This window comes from Heterodontus francisci, chromosome 21, assembly GCF_036365525.1.
Source record: "Heterodontus francisci isolate sHetFra1 chromosome 21, sHetFra1.hap1, whole genome shotgun sequence".
NCBI lineage: Eukaryota > Metazoa > Chordata > Chondrichthyes > Heterodontiformes > Heterodontidae > Heterodontus > Heterodontus francisci.
The window spans coordinates 44153791-44174879 of record NC_090391.1 but is presented as its reverse complement, the minus strand read 5'-3'; the positions used below and the strand labels follow the sequence as shown (position 1 = coordinate 44174879).

The 21089-nt window shown below is 43.0% G+C and overlaps 2 protein-coding genes across 2 annotated transcripts; both read left to right on the top strand.

The window, feature by feature from the left end:
• The first annotated feature begins 19100 nt into the window (after positions 1 to 19100).
• LOC137381108 (histone H1-like) lies at positions 19101 to 19745 on the top strand. The gene has a single exon (XM_068053496.1). It carries the CDS (start codon positions 19101 to 19103, stop codon positions 19743 to 19745), a length of 645 nt encoding a protein of 214 aa, XP_067909597.1.
• Positions 19746 to 20534: 789 nt separating this feature from the next.
• Positions 20535 to 20846, top strand: LOC137381204 (histone H4-like). Its single transcript, XM_068053583.1, has one exon. It carries the CDS (start codon positions 20535 to 20537, stop codon positions 20844 to 20846), a length of 312 nt encoding a protein of 103 aa, XP_067909684.1.
• The last annotated feature ends 243 nt before the right edge of the window (positions 20847 to 21089 follow it).

Below are 21089 nucleotides of genomic sequence, written 5' to 3'. Positions count from 1 at the left end.
GATACTATAATAACAGACACACTCAGTGACTCTCCCTGTGGAGATACAACAATAACAGACCCACTCAGTGACTCTCCCTGTGGAGAAACTATAATAACAGACCCACTCAGTGACTCTCCCTGTGGAGATACTACAACAACAGACCCACTCAGTGACTCTCCCTGTGGAGAAACTATAATAACAGACACACTCAGTGACTCTTCCTGTGGAGATACTATAATAACAGACACACTCAGTGACTCTTCCTGTGGAGATACTATAATAACAGACACACTCAGTGACTCTTCCTGTGGAAATACTTTAATAACAGACACACTCAGTGACTCTTCCTGTGGAGATACTATAATAACAGACACACTCAGTGACTCTTCCTCTGGAAATGCTGTAATAACAGACCCAATCAGTGACTCTCCCTGCGGAGATACTATAATAACAGACCCACACAGTGACTCTCCCTGTGGATATACTACAATAACAGACCCAATCAGTGACTCTCCCTGTGGAGATACAACAATAACAGACCCACTCAGTGACTCTCCCTGTGGATATACTACAATAACAGACCCACTCAGTGACTCTCCCTGTGGAGATACTACAACAACAGACCCAATCAGAGACGCTCTCTGTGGAAATATTATAATAACAGACCCACTCAGTGACTCTCCCCGTGGAGATACTATAAGAACAGACCCTTTCAGTGACTCTCCCTGAGGAGACACTATAATAACAGACCCACTCAGTGACTCTCCCTGTGGAGATACAATAATAACAGACCCACTCAGTGACTCTCCCTGTGGAGATACTACAATACCAAACCAACTCAGTCACTCTCCCTTTAGAAATATTATAATAGCAGAACTACTCCGTAACTCCCCCTTGAGAAATACTATAATAACATACCCACTCAGTGACTCTCCCTGTGGAGATACTATAATGAAAGACCCACTCAGTGACACTCATGTGGAGATACTTCAACAACAGACCCTCAAGTGACTCTCCCTGTGGGGATACTATAATAACAGACCCACGCAGTGACTCTCCCTCTGGAGATACTCTAATAACAGACACACTCAGTGACTCTCCCTGTGGAGATACTTCAATAACAGAACCACTCAGTGACTCTCCCTGTGGAGATTCTGTTAGAACAGACCCACTCAGTCACTCTCCCTGTGGAAATCCTCTAATAACAGACCCAGTCAGTGACTCTCCCTGTGGAGAGACTACAATAACAGACCCACTCAGTGACTCTCCCTGTGGAGATTCTACAACAACAGACCCACTCAGTGACTCTTTGTGGAGATACTATAATAACAGACCCACTCAGTGACTCTCCCGGTGTCGATACTATAATAACAGACAAATTCAGTGTCTTCCCCAGTGGAGATACTTTGATATCAGACCCACTCAGTCACTCCCCCGTCAGAAATATTATAATAACAGAACCAATCCGGAACTCTCCCTGTGGAAATACTTTAATAACAGACATACTCAGTGACTCTTCCTGTGGAGATACTATAATAACAGACACACTCAGTGACTCTTCCTGTGGAGACACTATAATAACAGACACACTCAGTGACTCTTCCTGTGGAAATATTTTAATAACAGACACACTCAGTGACTCTCCCTGTGGAGATACTATAATAACAGATCAACTCAGTGACTCTCCCTGTCGAGGTACTATAATCACAGCCCCGCTCAGTGACTTCCCCTGTGGAGATACTGTAATAACAGACCCACTCAGTGACTCTCCCTGTGGAGATATTATAATAATAGACCCACTCAGTGACTCTCCCTGTGGAGATACTCTAATAACAGAAACACTCAGTGACTCTCCCTGTGGAGATACTCCAATAATAGAAACACTCAGTGACTCTCCCTGCGGAGATACTCTAATAACAGAAACACTCAGTGACTGTCCCTATGGAGATATGATAATAACAGAACCACTCTGTAACTCTCCCTTGAGAAGTACTATAATATCAGAACCACTCAGTGACTCTCCCTGTGGAGATACGATAATAACGGACCCACTCAGTGACTCTCCCTGTGGAGATACTATAATAACAGATCAACTCAGTGACTCTCCCTGTCGAGGTACTATAATCACAGCCCCGCTCAGTGACTTCCCCTGTGGAGATACTGTAATAACAGACCCACTCAGTGACTCTCCCTGTGGAGATATTATAATAATAGACCCACTCAGTGACTCTCCCTGTGGAGATACTCTAATAACAGAAACACTCAGTGACTCTCCCTGTGGAGATACTCCAATAACAGAAACACTCAGTGACTGTCCCTATGGAGATATGATAATAACAGAACCACTCTGTAACTCTCCCTTGAGAAGTACTATAATATCAGAACCACTCAGTGACTCTCCCTGTGGAGATACGATAATAACGGACCCACTCAGTGACTCTGCCTGTGGAGATACTCTAATAACAGAAACACTCAGTGACTGTCCATGTGGAGATATGATATTAACAGCACCACTCAGTGACTCTCCTTGTGGAGATCCTGTAATAACACACCCACTCAGTGACTCTCCCTGTGGAGATTCTGTTAGAACAGACCCACTCAGTGACTCTGTCTGTTGAGATACTATAATAACAGATACACAAGGTGACTCTCCCTGTGGAGATACTGTAATACAGATCAACTCAGTGACTCTCCCTGTGGAGATACTATCATAACAGACCCACTCAGTGAATCTCCCTGTGGAGACACTAGAATAACAGAAATACTCAGTAATCTCCCTGTGGAGATACTACTATAACATATCCACTCAGTCACTCTCCCTGTGGAGATACTATAATAAAAGACCCACTCAGTGACTCTCCCTATGAAGATATTGTTGTAGGGTATTCACAAGCGTAGAGGCAACTGCAGGAAATATCATGCTGTTTAAATGTTCTTTGAGTAACCAGTAATGTATAATCTTCGTGAACAATGAAGAGGTTGCCAGGCATCATGGGGCTTAGCCAACTTGACCACATTCCACACAGGAGCTGAGTAAACATAAATTCAAACAAAGACTCATTAAATGGAAAGCAGATGTCCTTGTGGAATGTTGACAAAGGTACCAGCCTGTAACGAGGTCAAGCTAAGATGGTGAGCGTACATGGAAAACATCATGAGTAATCCCCTATCTGTCTATTGGCCGGTGGTGCAGCCCCTCCATGCCTCGTGACTACTTCTATTGGCTCTAATAATCTATGTCTATGATCTATAATCGTTGTGATTGGACCATGTCCAGCCAGAATGGGCTGAGTAACTGTTTGAAAATGTATAAGTATTGATGATTTTCCTTTGTTCGGTGGAGAGGCATCTGGACAGCCCAGTGACCTGCTCCCCGCTGGCGTAACTAAATAAACTGTTTGACATTGGAGCAGACCTGAGTGTCGAGTGATTCTTCTAGATTCATTCCCGCTAACAATTGGCGTAGTCGGCAGGATAAGGTGTAATCAACTCTTCTGCGACCCCGATATCCCAATCACCCAGCCTGAGCCTGAATTAAGAGGACTGATTCCCACGTGACGGCCAGGATCAAGTGGGCGGGGTAAACAAAGGGGCCAAGGGGGAGTTGGCTGGAGCCTGATCCCGAACTTGAGAACAGGATTCGGCAGTCACTTGATGCCCTCAGGAATACCGGGTGAGTATCTTTAAAGCTTATTCCGGGGTCGGGTGGTGTTTCGCGACCGATGAATGCCAAGCTTGTGAACAGGATCTGACCAATGATCAAACGGTGGTAGGTAGTTCGTTAAGATACGTAGGCACTGTCGAGAAGGGTTTGGAATATATGTATGCGTATATATATATCATAATCTTGTTGTGTGAAATACTGACAGACTTGTGATCCGACAGTTAGCCAGGAGACGGTCTAATACAAGTTGCGCTAGTTTGAAGGCGGACCTCTGAGAGTAGATTCTAACGGTTCTAATCCTACCCAAGCATGGCCCGTGAAAAGATGGAGCACGAGTGGGGACCGGAGGGGTCCCTTACATGCCACCTGGCAGAGAAACACAAAAAGTGAATAGGAAAGATGATTGACTCAGTTTGGAATCCCCACGACCCTGCCACAAAACAAAGGGAGTGGTGACAAAAAGAAAAAAAACATTCACTAAGTTTATGGCAGAGTGAAATTAAAGACTATGTGTTAGAGGAAAAGCAAGTTACTGTGTCTTTGATTCGAATGTGTGAATGTTGGAAGCGTCCACGAATGAATTGAATGTCTGGGCTGTACAGCTTGTGTTCTGTACAAATGACTGTCGTTAACTCTTTGTTGCCTGGCTTTAATGTTGAAAGCATGAGTCTATTAAGTTGTTTGGAATTGAATGAGTGTGAAAAGTGATTGTTGAGTGTGTTCATTTCGATTTAAGATTGTGCACCCAAGAATGGGATATAAAATTGAATTATATCTCTGGCATAAATGTCCCAGTGTTGTGGTAACATAAAATGGCCACCGAGAACCAGCCTAAAATGGCTGACTAATGTTTGTGCATTTCCACAGATATTTGAGAGAGGAGAGAGAGAGACAGACAGATAGACAGAAAGAGAGACAAAGAGAGAGACACAGACCAAGACACAGAGAGTGATAGCAAGATATTTGTCATTGGACAGAGGAAGAGGAGGAGGCCATGTGGCCGCTCAACCCTCTTCTGTCATTCAACGAGCTCGTGGCTGATGTTTGATCTTACTCCATGTACCTATCTTTGCCCCTTAATACCTTTAGTTAACAAAAATCTATCAAACTCAGATTTAAAAACTAACAAGTGCCTCAGCATCAATTGCTGATTGTGGAAGAGAGTTCCAAACTGATAACACACCTGGTGTGTTGAAGTGTTTCTTCATTTCACTCCTGAAAGGTTTTTAGACTGCGTTTAGATTTTTAGACTATGCCCCCAAGCCCCTGACTCCGCAGCAAGTGGGAATTGTTACTCTCGGTCCACCCGTTCAGTTTCCCTGATTATCTTGAAAACATTCATCAAATCATCCCATAACCTTCTAAATTCCAGGGAAAGGAGATGTTGGAGCAGGAGGGGAGACTGGAGCAGATGGTTTGGGAAAGTGGATAAACTGAAGCAATGGATGAGGAGACTGAGGATTCAATACAGTGAGAGGAGAGGCTGAGATTCACAGGGAGAGACTGCAGCAGAGTGTTAGAGGAAATCTAATCTATAGATCCCAGTAATACAACTCAATTCATACATTCAAACAATAATCCCTGTGGTTCTTGGTGTTGCAGAACCGTTCATTGTTTATACTATATAGTCATTATATTTAGTTTGTACAGGCTATTAAATATAAATGTAAATATATTTCTGATATCAGCCTCGCTCTTTATTGAATTCAGCAGTCACAGAGATTTTAAAGTGCAGTATTTAAATAATGAATTACCATCAGTGATGAACTGATTCTATTCTGTTTATTCAGTCACTAAGTAAGGAATAGGAACTTGCGACAAAACAAAATGAGGACCTGACAAAAATCAACACAGAGGATCAAGTCCAACAGGAAAATGAACACAATCTGACAACAGACAAGTTCAACTCACAGTTTCTCTCACTAATCGTTCTGCACATTCCAGCACTTTACGATAGTAAATTATTCACACTGCTGCTTCTTTCACTTTCTCTTTCCTTCTGCTTTTCATTTTCCCTCGGTTTCGTTCTCCCTGCACCATTTCTCCTTCACTATCTCTCTGGAGTACTCACACCCTGTAAATTGTTGCTGAATGCTGCTTTTCACATATGATTTATTCATAACATTCTGCATCTGTGTTCTGTACACCAGCCCCAGGTTTAATGATTCTATTCTCTGAGTAAGTTTGTTCAATGGTGAAACCTCTGTGAATAATGTAATGTATCTGCAGACCACTCAAGTCTCCACCTGTTCACCTACACTCTTCACTTCATCTACAATACATGGAATAAACAGGATCGAAAGCTCCTTCCAGCCAAATGTCACAATCATAGAAATTCCTTGTCCTGGAATTATAAAGTAATCTGTTAGATTGTGGGATTGTTTGATTGCGAAGGCTGATGATCTACAGATAAATGGAAAGACTCTTGATTCCAACTGATAGCGTGATAACCACTCAAACATCACATCAATACATGCTATTTTACAATGTAGTCCAGTGACAGTGAAGGTCCACAGTGAAGCAGAGAAGGAGAAGTGAAAGTGTCAGCAGCAAACGCAGTTCAGTAGCCAGGTGTGTGAAGCAGAGTCAGACACACAAGGAATGAAAGCATATTTAATAACAGTGATAATCATTAAATACATTGAAATCCCAGTTAAACTGAGACATGTTATTGGCGAGGGAGAACATTGTTCTGTCCCCTTGTAACACTGAGACTGTGGGATGTCTCATTATCAATCACTGAAAAAAAAATCATCAAAATATTCCAGGACCGGTGAGATCCACATCATAAAAATGTTAGAAACTCCTGATGGTCTGATTATTGATCCTCACTGAAACATCTCATTCCAATGCATTCAAAACACAGAATAATCAAGTAACAATGCCACAGTTACTTAAAACAATACCATTAAATACTTAATGCAGTTCCTGAAAGAGTAGACAATGAGAAGATTCCATCAGTAAATTGCTGGAAAAGAACAGGCAGCTGTGTAACACACACACAGAGGGAAGTAATACCCAGTACAGCAGCACAGTTAACATCGATTTACACCATTAACATCTGAGATGCTTGCTTACCAGGAACTCCAATTGCTGCAAGTACAGGATAGTAAATGTCTTCTATCTGATGCATTACTGGATATCCCATTTCTGTGAGAAGCAGGGACTTCTATTAGCCTGGAATCCACAGCTCCACCAGGCACTCTGAGCTGATCCATTCCAATGGGTCCTGATTTATACAGGGGATACGTCTCCACTGACACCGTTATACCCCTGATCATTGCTAATAGTTACACTCACCTGAACAAACACATTACATCAGCAGCTTTGACTCTGATGGAAATAATGTGGTAGATAAAACACAATCAATTCAATGTCAATGAAATTTTCTGAGGAAGACCTGTCTCGGGAATAAACCTGAAATCTGCACTCATGCAGCATGGCTGCTACAATTACTAGTGGCGTAATTTATATTTTCCATATTATTGTCTTGACCTTGTTCACTGCTGGCGTTTCCATTGTAAATGTAACTGATCTGTCTGCACTGGACACTGAATCCAGGGACAAAAGCAATACCGTTTCACTCTGTTCTTGCCTTTTCCCAGTTAAAATGTGAACTTTGAGTCTCTGCATCGGGACCATGTTGAGAGCTACAGCCTAAAAACTACTGCGAGTGATATTAGGGGACGGACGCAGTACATATCCATTAAGGAAGCAGTCGCATAGTGATAATATCACTAGTCAAGTAATCCAGAGGCCCAACCTAATGGCTTGGGACAGAGGCTCAAATTCCACCATGGCAGGTGTATAAATTAGAGGGAGCTCCCCCTCAACATATAAACGGGACGGCACTCCCTGTCGATGTATAAAGTGGACGGAGTTCCCTCTCTATGTATAAAGTGGAGGGAGCTCCCTTTCTACGTATAAAGTGGAGGGAGTTCCCTCTCTATGTATAAAGTGGAGGGAGCTCCCTCTCTATGTATTAATTGGACGGAGCTCCCTCTCTATGTATAAAGTGGAGGGAGCTCCCTCTCCATGTATAAAGTGGACGGAGCTCCCTCTCTATGCATAAAGTGGAGGGAGCTCCCTCTCTATGTATAAAGTGGAGGGAGCTCCCTTTCTACGTATAAAGTGGAGGGAGATCGCTCCCTATGTATAAATTGGAAGGGGCTCCCTCTCTATGTATAAAGTGGAGGGAGCTCCCTCTCTATGTATAAGGTGGAGGGAGCTCCCTCTCTACTTGACCGTATGTCGCACCCACATTGATAAGCTCTTGTGCTGGCTCAACAAACCCTTCACCAGAGACAGTTTGGAAAGATCGAATATCTTTGCAACAGATACTCACGCATTTGTCTATAATTTCTGATTTCTTGTGAGTGGGTATGTTTTTTTTCTTGTCCGTACAAAGGAAGTTAAGTCTGACCGACTTGGCCCTGCTGTGGGTCGAGTACATCCTTTTACAGTGTGCCGCTGCAAAGATGAATTTCCTGTCTTTTTGCTGTGATATTTTAGTAGAAGTTTGCAAGATTTACATTGTACAAATCCACTTGAACTTTTACTATTGCGGAAAGCAACAACATTGAAATGTTCCCACACGGAAGATTTACATTTTCCAGCTACAGGACTTTCCAATACTAAACATTCTCCAGTAGACAGCATTTGTTTTACATCCATAGTGTACTGTAGTGTAAAATCACCTTTGGACACATGTAGTCGGGTGTAATCGTGTTTGGGTCAGGCAGCCAGGCTTTAAGTCAGATTTCGACTTCCACGTCCTATTGTTGAAGGGAAAACAAGCAGCCACTGTTTAAAATGTGCCCTTAAACTTCTCACCTGATCTTTAAAAAACCGCCGCATCGTTATCGTGCAGCCGTTTCTTTCTGCTGTTCACTGTCCAATAACAATGAACAGAGAGACTCTGGATCTGAACTGGGAACATTCATTACAGTTTGGAGACAGAAAGCAGCAATGATTTTCAATAATGTGTTTTTCTCATTCTGTCTCTCTCACCCTGTCCAGACACTGCCTGAGAAATACCTCTCTCTTCTCCTGACTCACTCCATGTCCCAGGACCAGTACCTGCTAAAGGCCTGCTACCAGACCCGAACCCAACAGGATCTGACGACATGTGTCAGGTTTGGGTTGGTCACTCTTCCGGTTCGAGCTCTTGGGCTCGGTTCGGACAAACGCAGTATTAATCGGACTTGAAAGGTTGTTTAAAAAGATGAAGATTGGAGCCACAAAGTCAGTGATTGTTTGGTCATGAGTTGAACAGAAACCCATGGAGTTGTGCCACACTGTACCAGTATCTGTATTGCTTAAAATAAACACAGCAATTGCCTGAAAGCTCACTAAATATCATTATACATTACCTGGACTCCTGCTTTCCTGGTTGAAATACTTGCTGCAAGTTTACCCAGTGAGCAGCTGAGATGCAAAGAGCAGGAATGTTCTGAATGATTAATTATTACAAAATGATTATAAAATATGCAGTATTTATATTAAAAAATAACCCGTTCACTGTCAGGACTCTAGTCTGCACACACACAGTACCTGACCGAACCACAGCGGACCCGAGCCCGACCCGACCATCCCTTCACTTCCCCTCCTGACACCCAACCTGCAAGAAGCTGCAGCGCATGCGTGATGAGGGCAAAGTGACGGCACCGGCTCACTGCGCAGACTCAGCTCCGACCCGGATTCCCAGCTCCGGTCAGTTTTTTTTAATTTCAATACTGACCAGCAGAGACTGACCGAGTGTGTCCGACCTGACCCGAACTGGACCCGAGCCCGAAAGCCGGAGCCGCAAGCTGGGCCCGAGCCGAGGCCGACGCATGTGCTCGGATCCCTCTCGGGTTGGACTCGGGTATCCAGGCCTCCAGTGGACATTCCACACAGTCCCCGACTCCCGCTGAACTTCCCGCTATTCAATGTTAATCTCTGAACACATCTGCAGACTCGCTCCCAAACCTGGTGTTGCTGCTGGAAGCAGATGTTGTTTGTTCACTTACCCCGGGACCCGGATGTCTCCATTCGCAGCTGATTGAAACAATCTTCCGCTCACTCACTGAATGACGCTCAGAGACACTGTTGGGGGAAGGGGAGCGCATGTGCTCTTCACCTCACCATGACGTCAGCGTGGGCGGGGCTATATCGCGCGTGCGCAGATCTCTGCAACAAAACGCAATGGGAACTTTCCCCATTTCACCCTCATCAATGTGTGAACAATGAAACTGAACATGGGTTTAGGGTGGAAGGAGGGTGGGGAGGGGTGGAGGGAATCTATAACCTAGAAAGCTGGGAGCTGATCCCATATAGATGTTCAAATTGCCGTCTCTCCCTGCAGGGTGTTTGTTATTATTGAGACCCTCCTCTCAAAACAATCCGACAGAAACATGGGAGGAAGGAGGAAGTCGGTGTGTTTGCTGGGACCGTGTAGAATTCATTTCAGCCAGCAAAGGTTTGTCTAACCAGAGTGAAACCCGCGGTCAATGTGAGTAATAACGAGTGGCGATCTTCATCGTTTCATTCGAAACAAGAGAGACACGGAGCTGCCGCGATTATACCGGACACACAAACACAGTGACAATAGAGCCTGTCCCAGAGTTTCAGCTCCCGGTTGTTAAATGTCCTCATGTACACAGTCTTTGCTGTCTGTGTCAGATTTGTCAGCAAGTTTTTAACTTTCCCTTTCTGTTCCTGACATATGAATGTGGATTTTACTATGTATCTCTCAGTTACTGGGATATGATTGTGGGTTTTATTCTATATCCACAAGCCTATGATTAGTGATTGTGGCTTGTGTCCTAGGCCTGTCACTATCTTGTTTAATATGTCCATTATTCTGTGCATGTTACTTTATGGGAAATGACTGCAGGATTTATTCTTTTCCTGCCATATTACTACTATGACTTCAAGAGCTGGTCAGAAGCCGGAAATTCTGTGGTTAGTAACTCACGTCCTAACTCCTAAAGACTTTCCACAACCTAAAGCCACAAGTCAGAAGTCTGATGGATTACTCCCCACTTGCCTGGATGTGTGCACCCAAACAACACTCAACAAACTCTATACCATCCAGGACAAAACAGCAGGCTTGATTGGTTTACCATTCACCAGATTAGCCATTTGCTCCCTCTACCAGCAATGCACAGTGTGTACCATCTACAAGATGTATTGCATCAACCTGAGGAAGCACCGTGAACAGCACCTTTCAAACATCTGCTGCCAAGTAGAACATAGGCAGCAAGCGTATGAGAACATTACCATCTGCAAGTTCATCTCCAGTTCATATGTCATCCTGACTTGAAAATATAACACCATTCCTGCATCATCACTCAGTCCAAATTCTGCAACTCCCTACCGAACACCACTTTGGGTCTACCTACACTACAAAGACTGGAGGGAGCAAGAAGGCCACTCGACACCATCTTCTAAAGGGCAATGAGAGATGGACAACAATTACTGGCCTTCCTAGAGATGCTCACATCCCATAAACATACACGACAAATAATCATAAAGGTGTGTATATGAATGACATTTGTTCTGCGTCTGTTCATCACTGGTACAGTATGAGTATGGAAGTCATTCCACATCTGTCATTCTGAAAGACAGGATCTGTTTGTTTATATTTAAGGAACAATGAAGGAACTCTTACACATCTAGATCTGTCCAACTATCTTTCCCTCTTTGTATGGTGTGAGAGTGAGGGATTCATTCTTTATCTCAGAATGTGGAATGTGACTGTGGGTTTTTCTCTGTATCTGTCAATTACTGATAAGCACATGTGTGCTTTTCAGTGTACCTGTCTACATCTGATGTGAGTGTGGGTTTAACTCTTTTCAGTCAGTATCCGATGTATGAGCATGTGCTTCAATCTACCTGCCAACTTCTGATGTGAGTGTGGGTTTTATTATGTATCTATCAGCTTCTGGTATGTATGTGTTGCTTTTGTCATGTGCCTGTCAGTTTCTGCTGAAGTGAACAGTGGTTTTGGTTTGAATCTCTCACTATCTGTTATGTGAGAATGAGCATTGTTTTGTACTTGTCAATTTCTGGAACAGCAGAAAGCTCTTTACATTGCACATAATACACAGCAAAATATTGTGAATGCTGGAATTTAAAAACAGAAAATGCTGTTAACACTCAGCAGGACTGCCAACAACTATGGAGACAGAAACAGAGTTAACCTTTCAGGTCAATGGCCTTACATCATTGATCTGAAATGTGAACAGTCTCCCTCTCTCCACAGGTGCTGCCAGACTTGTTGAGTATGTCCAGCATTTTCTGCTTTCATTTACACTGTACCTTCTTTATTCTGGCGAGTGAATGTGAGATCACTTTTCATCCTTTCATTTCTGCTATGTGAATGTGGATTTTACCCAGCTTGTTGTCATTTACTGCAATGCAAATATCTGTTTTATTCTGTACCTTTTTGTTTGTGGTAATTGATTGTGGATTTTAACCTGCATCTGTCAGTCTCTGTAATGTGAATGCTGCTATTACTCTGTCTTTGTCTGTGCATGATTTGTGAGTATATGTTTTACTTTCCCTGTCTGTTTCTGGCATCTGAATGTGTATTTCGCTATGTACCTCTGAGTTACTTTATGTCTATGTGGGTTTTATTCTGTTTCTGCATGTCTCTGGTGAGTGTAACGTTTTCCCTGTACCTATAAATATCACACTTGTCAGTCTGGCCTTTATTCTGTACCTGTTTCTTTCTGGTAGTGCTTTTCCTGCCAATCTCTGATATGCTACTTTACATTTTATTCTGTACTTGTCAGATTCTGTGATGTGATATTGTTTTTCTCTGTCTATGTGTGTCTGGTATGTCATTATCAGTTTTACTGTGTACTTATTAGCTTCTGGTATTTGAGTATGAGGTTCTCATTGTATATTTCAATCTGTTCTGTGAATCTACTTCGTCCTTGAACTGACAGTTTCTATTCTGTGACTGTACATTTAAAGGATAATTGTTAATTTCTGCTCAATAGGTGTTCATTTAACTCTGTTCATGTCAGTCTCTGCAATGAGAATTTGTGATTTATGCTGAATCTGCCATTTGTTTATCTTGATGTTATGCTTAATTCTGTTCCTGTCAGTCTCTGTTTTTAAGGAATTTTTTCTGAGTATTTGTCAGTCTCTGACGTGTGAGTGTGGGTTTTCCTTTGTGTCTGTAAGTTTCTAGTGTGAATGAGAGGTTTTTAAATCTGTGCATGGCAATTCCTGAAAAGCGAGCATGGATTTAACTCTGTAACCCTCATACTCTGGTATTTGTGTTTGTGTCTTTTTCTTCTCATTACCTGTCTGTTTCTGAAAAGTTGGTTTGAATTTTACTTTGTACCAGTTACATACTGATCCCTGTTTGTGGGGTTTACTCTGCACCTCTCACTTTCTTATGTGATTGAGATTTATATCTGTACCAGTCAATCTCTGGTATTTGCATCTAGATTTTACTCCACATCAGTCTAACTTAGAATCGTGAGTGTTGTTTTTTACCTTGTTTCCTTTGTACTTTGCAGTATGGAACTGTAATTGTCACTTTCTGGTATTTGTGTGTTGCTTTTCTTTCATGCCTCTCAGTCTCTGTTGTGTTTTTCTGTATTAGGCGTGGGGTGAGTGGGTTTGCTTCATGCCTGTCAGTTTCTATATGTTAGTGCGGTTTTATTTTCTAGTGGGTGAGTGTTTTTTTTTTTCACTTCTTTAGCTGTATTATTCAGTTCCTTGGATACGGGTATAAGTTTCACTCTATATCTCTCAATCCCTAGTCTATCGTTTATCTCTGTCAGTTTCTGATTTTGAGTGTGGGTTTATCTGTACCTGTCACATTGTTTTATGTGAGAAACATCTTATTCTGTATCTTTCAGTTTCTGCTGTTTGTTTGTGTGTCTTGAACTTGTGCCCCTCAGTTTATTACATGTGAATGTGGGTTTGACTGTTAATCTAACACTCACTTTTATATGAGTGATATTTACTCTTTATCTTTGATTGTCTGGTTTGTAAATTTAAGTTTTAACCTGTGTATTTACATTTCTAATGTGCACGTCAGGTTTTTAGCCTGTCTATGTCACGGTCTGGTACACAAGTACGTGTTTCAGTCTGGCTTTTGAGTGTGGATTGTACACCACATCTCTACATTATCTAGAATGTGAGTGTGATTTTTAATCTGTACATGTCAGTTTCTGACATGTGTCTGTGAGGTTTACTTTGTACATTTCATTCTCTGGTCTGTGACTGTTGAATTTATTCTGTATCTGTCAGTTTATGTAAAGTGACTTGGAGTTTTAGTCTGTATCTGTCAGTATCTGGTATATAAATCATCTTAATTATGTGTGTGTTTTATTCTGTATCTGTCAGTGTGTGAAGTGCAAGTGTTGGGTTTTCTTTGCACCTGTCAGTTATGGATGAGAGATTTTCACTCTCTAACAGTAAATTTCTTGGAATTCACTGTGGATTTCACTCTGTGTCTGTCAGTCTCTGGTAGTTGAGTGTGGCTTTTATACTGCATTTGCTATTTTCTGATATGCAAATGTAGATTTTAATCTTTACCTGTTATTTTCTAGTATGCGAGTCTGGGTGTCAATCTGTATCTGTCAGTTTCTCATATGTGAGGGAGGCAGTTATTCTGCACCTGTTACTTTCTGAAATGTGTGAAGGTTTTTATCTTTCCCTGTCAGTTTCTGGTATGTGATTGTTGCATCTGTTCTGTCCCTATCTGTTTCTGTGAATGGAATGTGGGTTCTGTTCCTGTCAGTTTCTGGTATCTGAATGTGGGTTTATTCTGTATATTTCAATCTTTGGAATTTGATTACGTACTTTCTGCAGCACCTTTTAGCTTCTGTTAAGTGAATGAGATGTTCATTCTGCACCTGTCCATTGATAGTATATGAATGTTTATTTTACTCTGTTACCTGTCAGTTAATGGAACATGAAGGTGTTTCCCCCCACCCATCCCCCGCCCCCCTCACCTGCCAACTTCCAATATGTGACTGTTGTTTTATTCTATACCTGCCATTTTCTGTATATGATTCTGGTTTTGGATCTTTACCTGTCAGTTTCTGTTACTTGAGTGAGTTTTACTTTGCACCAGTTGGTTTCTGGTATGTGTCTCTTTTAAGCTGTACCTGTAAAGTTAAGATATAACACTGTGGGTTTATTCTGTATCTTTCAAACTCTCGTGTGTGATATGGGGCTTTTCTCTGAACCTTTCGATTTTTGGTCTGTGTGTTTTAATCTGCAGCTTACAGTTCCTGATAGGTGTGTGTGAACATTTTCTTTTGTTCTGCAGCTATCAACGTCTGCTACACAAGTTTGTGTGTTATTCCTAAAATTCAATTTCTCTTCTTGGAGAATTGATTTTTCTTTGTCCCGCTCAGTCTCTGGTATGTGTCCATGTCTCTTACGTGGTAACTGCAGTTTCAGTTAGGTGAATCTGGGGTTATTCTCTATCTGACAGTCTCTTGCATGTGAGTGGTTTTATTTTCTTCACTGTAGCTGTCAGTCTCCCTTCTGTGGCTGGAGGTTTTAATCTTTACTTTAACACTTTAATAATTTGTAAATGTGAATTTTACTCTGTCTGTCTGTTTACTGTATATGGGTATGTTTTTTTAAATCATCAGTTTCAAAGAATTATAGATAGTTTAAGGCACAGAAAGAGGTCTTTTAATCCCACCTTCCAGGATTTGGTCCTGAACCCTGTAGCTTATGGCACTTGAGGTGCATATTCAGAGTACTTTTGAATTAGTTGACGGTTCCATGCCTCAACTATCCTTTCAGGCAGTGAGTTCCAGACCCCCAACACCCTCTGGGTGATTTTCTTTCCCTCATCTCCCCTCTAATTTTTCTACCAATCACTTTAAATCTATGGCTTCGTCAATGACCTCTCTGTTCAGGTGAATAGACCCTTCACCTCCACTCTGTCCAGATCCCTCAAAATTCTCAACATTTCAATCAGCTCTTCCCTCAGCCTTCACTGTTCCAAAGAGAATAATCCCAGCCTATCCAATCTTTCCTCACAGCTGTATTTTTTCAGTCCTGGCAACATACTCGGAAATCTCCTCAGTACCCTCTCTAGTGCAATTAAATCCTTACTGTAATGAGGTGACCAGAACTGCACACAGTTTCAGGTATGTGAGGGTAAGGTTCACTCTCTATCTTACTGTCTCCAGGATGTGTCCCTCTTGTGAGATTGATATAGTGCCTTTCAATCTGATCGTGGGTGTGCTTTTGAACTGAGATTGATGTACCTAACTTTCAGTAGTACAGAATTGGAATGGATTGGTAACAATGTCTGTCTCTTCTGCTTTGTTTGATTGCTGGATTGAAAATGTGTCTCTGAACTTGGGATCAGTGAGAGTTTGACTACTTCTGCTCCATGTGAGTCTGGAATTAACTGATGGCCTCTGGGAGTAATAACATACCTACTCTGTGTTGCAAGGAGCTGACTGCACATTTCCTTGTGCCTGGAAATCATCACATTCATTCTGTTCCCTTGAAGAATTTGCCTACAGCAAGGAAGAACAATATCTCTTGTAACTGAAGATCAGTTGAGGTGGAAGCGAGAAAAGAAATTAATGTAACATTTCAATTAATAATCATTATTACTGACCCGAAGCGTTAACTCTGCTTCCTTTCCACAGATTCTGCCAGACCTGCTGAGTGGTTCCAGCGTTTCTTGTTTTTATTTCAGATTTCCAGCATCCGCAGTATTTTGCTTTTATTAAAGAGATTAATGTTACCTTTCAATTCATAATCATTATGACTAACCACAAATACTCACCAGAAGTACAAAGAATGTCAGTGTCTGATTTCACTGCAGATCTCAGCATCTGCTCACCAGGTGTTTTGACCGATTTACAACAATTTAGTGACATCCAGAAACAATCCAACATCTGCACTGCTCCAAGATTGGGAATACCTGAGAAATGTTTGTTCAGATCAGGTTTCTATTTCCATCTGACATTATAACATAAGAACCTAAGAAGTAGGAGCAGGAGTAGGCCATTCAGCCACTCGAGTCTGATCCGCCATTCAATAAGATTATGGCTGATCTGATCGTGGATTCAGCTCCATTATCCTGCCTGCTCCCAGAACACATTACTCCAATGTGGATCAAAAGTTTAACTCATCCTTGAATATATTTAACAACCCAGCCTCCACTGCTCTCTGAGGTAGAGAATTCCAAAGATTAATGACGCTTTGACAGAAGAAATTCCTCCTTTCCTCCGTCGAAATTGGGAGATCCCTTATTCTGAAACTGAAGGCGGGGCTGTACTGTGCATGCGCTTCTTTCGAAAATAGTTTGAAAAACAAAATTCAATTGGCACTTTCTCTAGTTCAGTTTTATCTGATTTTGAGCAATGGAACCGGGACTGTGGGCAAGATTAGAGAAGGTTTCCAGATGGGAGATTACCCCTTTACCAAGCTCAACTTGAGATCATTCTCTGCACTATGTTTCCTGTTCATTAGCTCGAATTCTCAAAGTGATCCTCCGAGGGAGTCGATGTGTTTGCCGGAATGGAGCTGGAGTTAATATCTGACAGATACAGTCACAGATCAATTTAATCAGATTGAAACTGTCTGTCACTGAGAGTCATAGCGAAGGGTTTGAGCTGAAAGATTACAGAGAGTTCAACAGGGCAGAGAAAGTTCCATTTGGGACATTGTATGCCTCACTCTCTGACACTTTCCCGGACTGTGAGATTAATAATGTGTCTTCCTCTGGCACCATATCAGTGAGAGATGAGATTGTAACGTCTTGTTTCCCCAGGCGGATCTTTCGAGATAAAACGAATCTGACATTTCAGCCGACACCTCAATAATTACAGGCCAGTCAGTCTAACCTCAGCAGTGGGCAAATTATTGAAACCTATTCTGAGAGAGAAGATAAACTGTCACTTAGAAAGGCACAGACCAACTGAATTTAATTTTAAAAAGGATGATAGATGAGGGTAGTGCAGTTGATGGATTCTACATGAATTTCAGCTTTTGACAGGGTCCCAAAATGCAGACTCTTTATAAAATAAAATTTAATGGGATCCAGGGAAGTGCAGCAAGGTGGATGCAAAATTGGCTCAGTGGCAGGAAACAAAGAGTAATTGTTGACGGCTGCTTTTGAGACTGGAGGGCTGTTTCCAGTGGTTTTCCCCAGGGCTCAGTAATGGGTCCCCAGTTTTTTTTGATGATCTACATGAACAATTTGGACATAAATGTTGAGGGACACGATCAAGAAGTTTGCAGACAACACCAATATTGGCCGTGTGGTAGATAGCGAGGAGCAGTGCTGTGGGCTGGAGGAAGATGTTTATGGTCTGGTCAAAAGTGCAGAAAAGTGGCACATAGAATTCAACCTGGAGAAGTGTGATATGATGCACTTGGGGAGGTCAAACAATGCAAAGGAATACAGGATTAATGAGAAAATACTGAGAGGTGCAGAGGAGGTGAGGGACCTTGGAGTAAATGTCCACGGATCCCTGAAGGTAACAGGGTAGGGTGATAATATGGTTAAGAAGACATATGGAATCCTTTTCTTTATCAGCCGAAGTATAGAATATAAGAGGAGGAAGGGTATGCTGGAACTTTCTCATCACTGGTTAGGCCGCAAGTTGAGTCCTGTGTGCAGTTCTGGTCATCTCATTGCAGTAACTGCACCACAGCGGGTACAGAGGAGATTTACTAGGATGTTGCTGGGACTGAAAAATGCAGCTATGAGGAAAGATTGGATAGACTGTGGTTGTTCTCCTTGGAACAGAGAAGGCTGACGGGAGATCTGATTGAAATGTATAAAATGTTGAAGGGCCTGGATAGCGTGGAGCTGAAGGGTCTATTTACCTCAGCAGAGAGATCAAAACCTGTCCTGGGAACTCTACATTTAGCGAACAGTTTGTCATGAGAATGTGTAGATGTGAATATTGTGTCAGAGAGAGTGTATTAAAGTGGCTGGCGGGTTAGTCTAATGTCACTGTGTTTGTGGGTCCGGACTCATTGCCGGATTTCCGAGTCCCTCTTGTGTCAAGTAACAAGATGTTCTGGTCAAAGAAGCACATTGCTCCCCTTCTCGTCCCCAAAGTGAGAATTCAGTGCAGTTTCTTTGTTTATTTCAAGATTTCAGTCGAAAAGTAAAGAACATGTCAGCAATCGGGGAGAGAGCGCTTTCAGTGCAGCAATTAAATGGGTTTCAGTCAAAATGGAGTCTTTACTTCAAGTGCACACTTTTGGACAGCAAGCATTCTGATGTCAGAGACAGCAAGGATGGGACTCTGCAGTACCCGAATTTCAGTGGAATTGGAGATTTTAGGACCAGAGAGAAACACAGAGAGGCAGCAGGAGCTGGCAGCTGACAGCAGGTTGTCTCCGCCCCCGTCCGCTCACTGCCTTTAAGTTGCTCAGTGCCGCCACCACCGGCTTCATATCTGACCCAGTTCTGACTGACAGAGAGAATTTGTGCAGAGTCCCGGACATGACCGTTACAGCAGCCACCGAAACGGCTCCTCCAGCCGCCGTCGCTCAAGTCAAGACTGCCAAGAAGAAGAAAGCAGCTCCCCGGAACAAGTCAACCGGTCCCACGTTGAGCGAGAAGATCCTCAAGATTGTGGCGGATTGCACCGATCGCAGGGGGACCTCACTGCCCGCCATAAAGAAGGCTCTGGGTAGGAGCGGTGTGGATGTGGGGAAGTTCAGGACCCAAATCAAGCAAAGTATCAGGAGGAATGTGAACAAAGGCTCCCTGGTGCAGAGCAGCGGTACGGGCGCCTCCGGCTCCTTCAAAATCCCTAAGAAGGGAACCAAGGGAAATGTGGGAAGGAAAGTAATGTCAGGAGCAGCCAAAAAAACTTTAGAGAAGAAAGCAGCTGGAAAGAAAGTGACAGCAGAGAAATCAGCAGCCAAGAAATTACCATTCAAGAAACGAGCAGCCAAGAAATCGGCAGCGAAGAAAGCAGCAGGCAAAAAAGTGACCAGCAAGAAGGCGGAAACGCGAAAGAAATCCCCAGCGAAGAAAGGAGCGCTTCCGAAAAAGTCTCCTGCGAAGAAGTCCAAAAAACCCAAGAGTGCCACGGGCGGAAAGGCGCTCAAGAAAGTTCAAGTTGGCAAGACCAAACCGTAAGCAGAAAAGGCTCAGAAAGCAGACCCTGGAAAGAAGTGAAACTGCACGGGAAACTTGTAGACATCTGAACCCAAAGGCTCTTTTCAGAGCCACCCACATCTCTCAGGAAAGAGCTGATCCCCCGATCAAATGATCCCTGTCCCGCCGCCGTGTGCACATTTCGCATAGAAATGATGGGAAGTAAATGCAGGATCCCTGGTGATATGCTGACATACACTCCACTCAGCCCTTCCCCCACTCTCTGCAACAAAACAGAGGGATGACCCGGCCTCACTGTAACTGGGGATCTGTTCGGTACAGTCTCAGTTCACGCTCGTTTCACTAATTCAGAGTGAGAGGCGGTAACACAGGAATACTGGCGAGAAACCCCCGCGTCACAACTCAAACCCCAATACATGAGTTTCTCTAATTCAGCTGAAGTAAGGTGTTAGTAAAATACTCAATCCGTCTGGGAGCCGAGGTGTGTGACTTGTGATCGGAAGCACGGTGCTTAGGCGGGTAGATGACCAACCTTTCATTGCAACAGATCCTTATTTAACAGCTGTGGGTTTCTGTTATCTTTGACTATAAAGGCTGAGTCTGGAAGCTTTGTGCTGAGCTCTGTTGTTGAGAAATGTTTTCTTTGAATTGGCGGTTCGAGCAAGTGGAGGATGAAAGACATTTCTCTGCTCTGCCTGTCACTCAGTTTCCTCTCCGTCCCTTGTTCAGACAGGTCCGGGCGGGATGTATAAAAAAGGCAGCAGAAACAGCTCGTTTCTCATTCAGCAGCGATTTGAGTGAAGAAGCGTCATGTCTGGAAGAGGTAAAGGAGGCAAAGGACTGGGCAAAGGCGGAGCAAAGCGGCACCGCAAAGTGCTTCGTGATATCATCCAGGGTATCACCAAGCCAGCAATCCGCCACCTGGCTCGCCGTGGTGGAGTGAAGCGCATCTCGGGTTTGATCTATGAGGAGACCCGCGGGGTGCTGAAGGTTTTCCTGGAGAATGTGATCAGAGACGCGGTCACCTACACTGAGCACGCCAAGCGCAAGACGGTCACCGCCATGGATGTGGTGTACGCTCTGAAACGCCAGGGCCGCACTCTCTATGGATTCGGCGGCTAAGTAAATCCACCCTTTCTACCAAACACAAAGGCTCTTCTAAGAGCCACCCAAAGCCTCACATGGAGAGCATTGCCATTGCAACTTGAATTAATAAGATCAAGTAATCTGTATATTGTTTATCTTTATCAACAACGGCTTTTATGCATCATTACATTCTCTCAGTAAATTTACAGATCGCAGAATTTTCACTGTCTTTTTCTCTTCATTATTTATCGAACGCGTCATGAATTAAACGGTTGCATT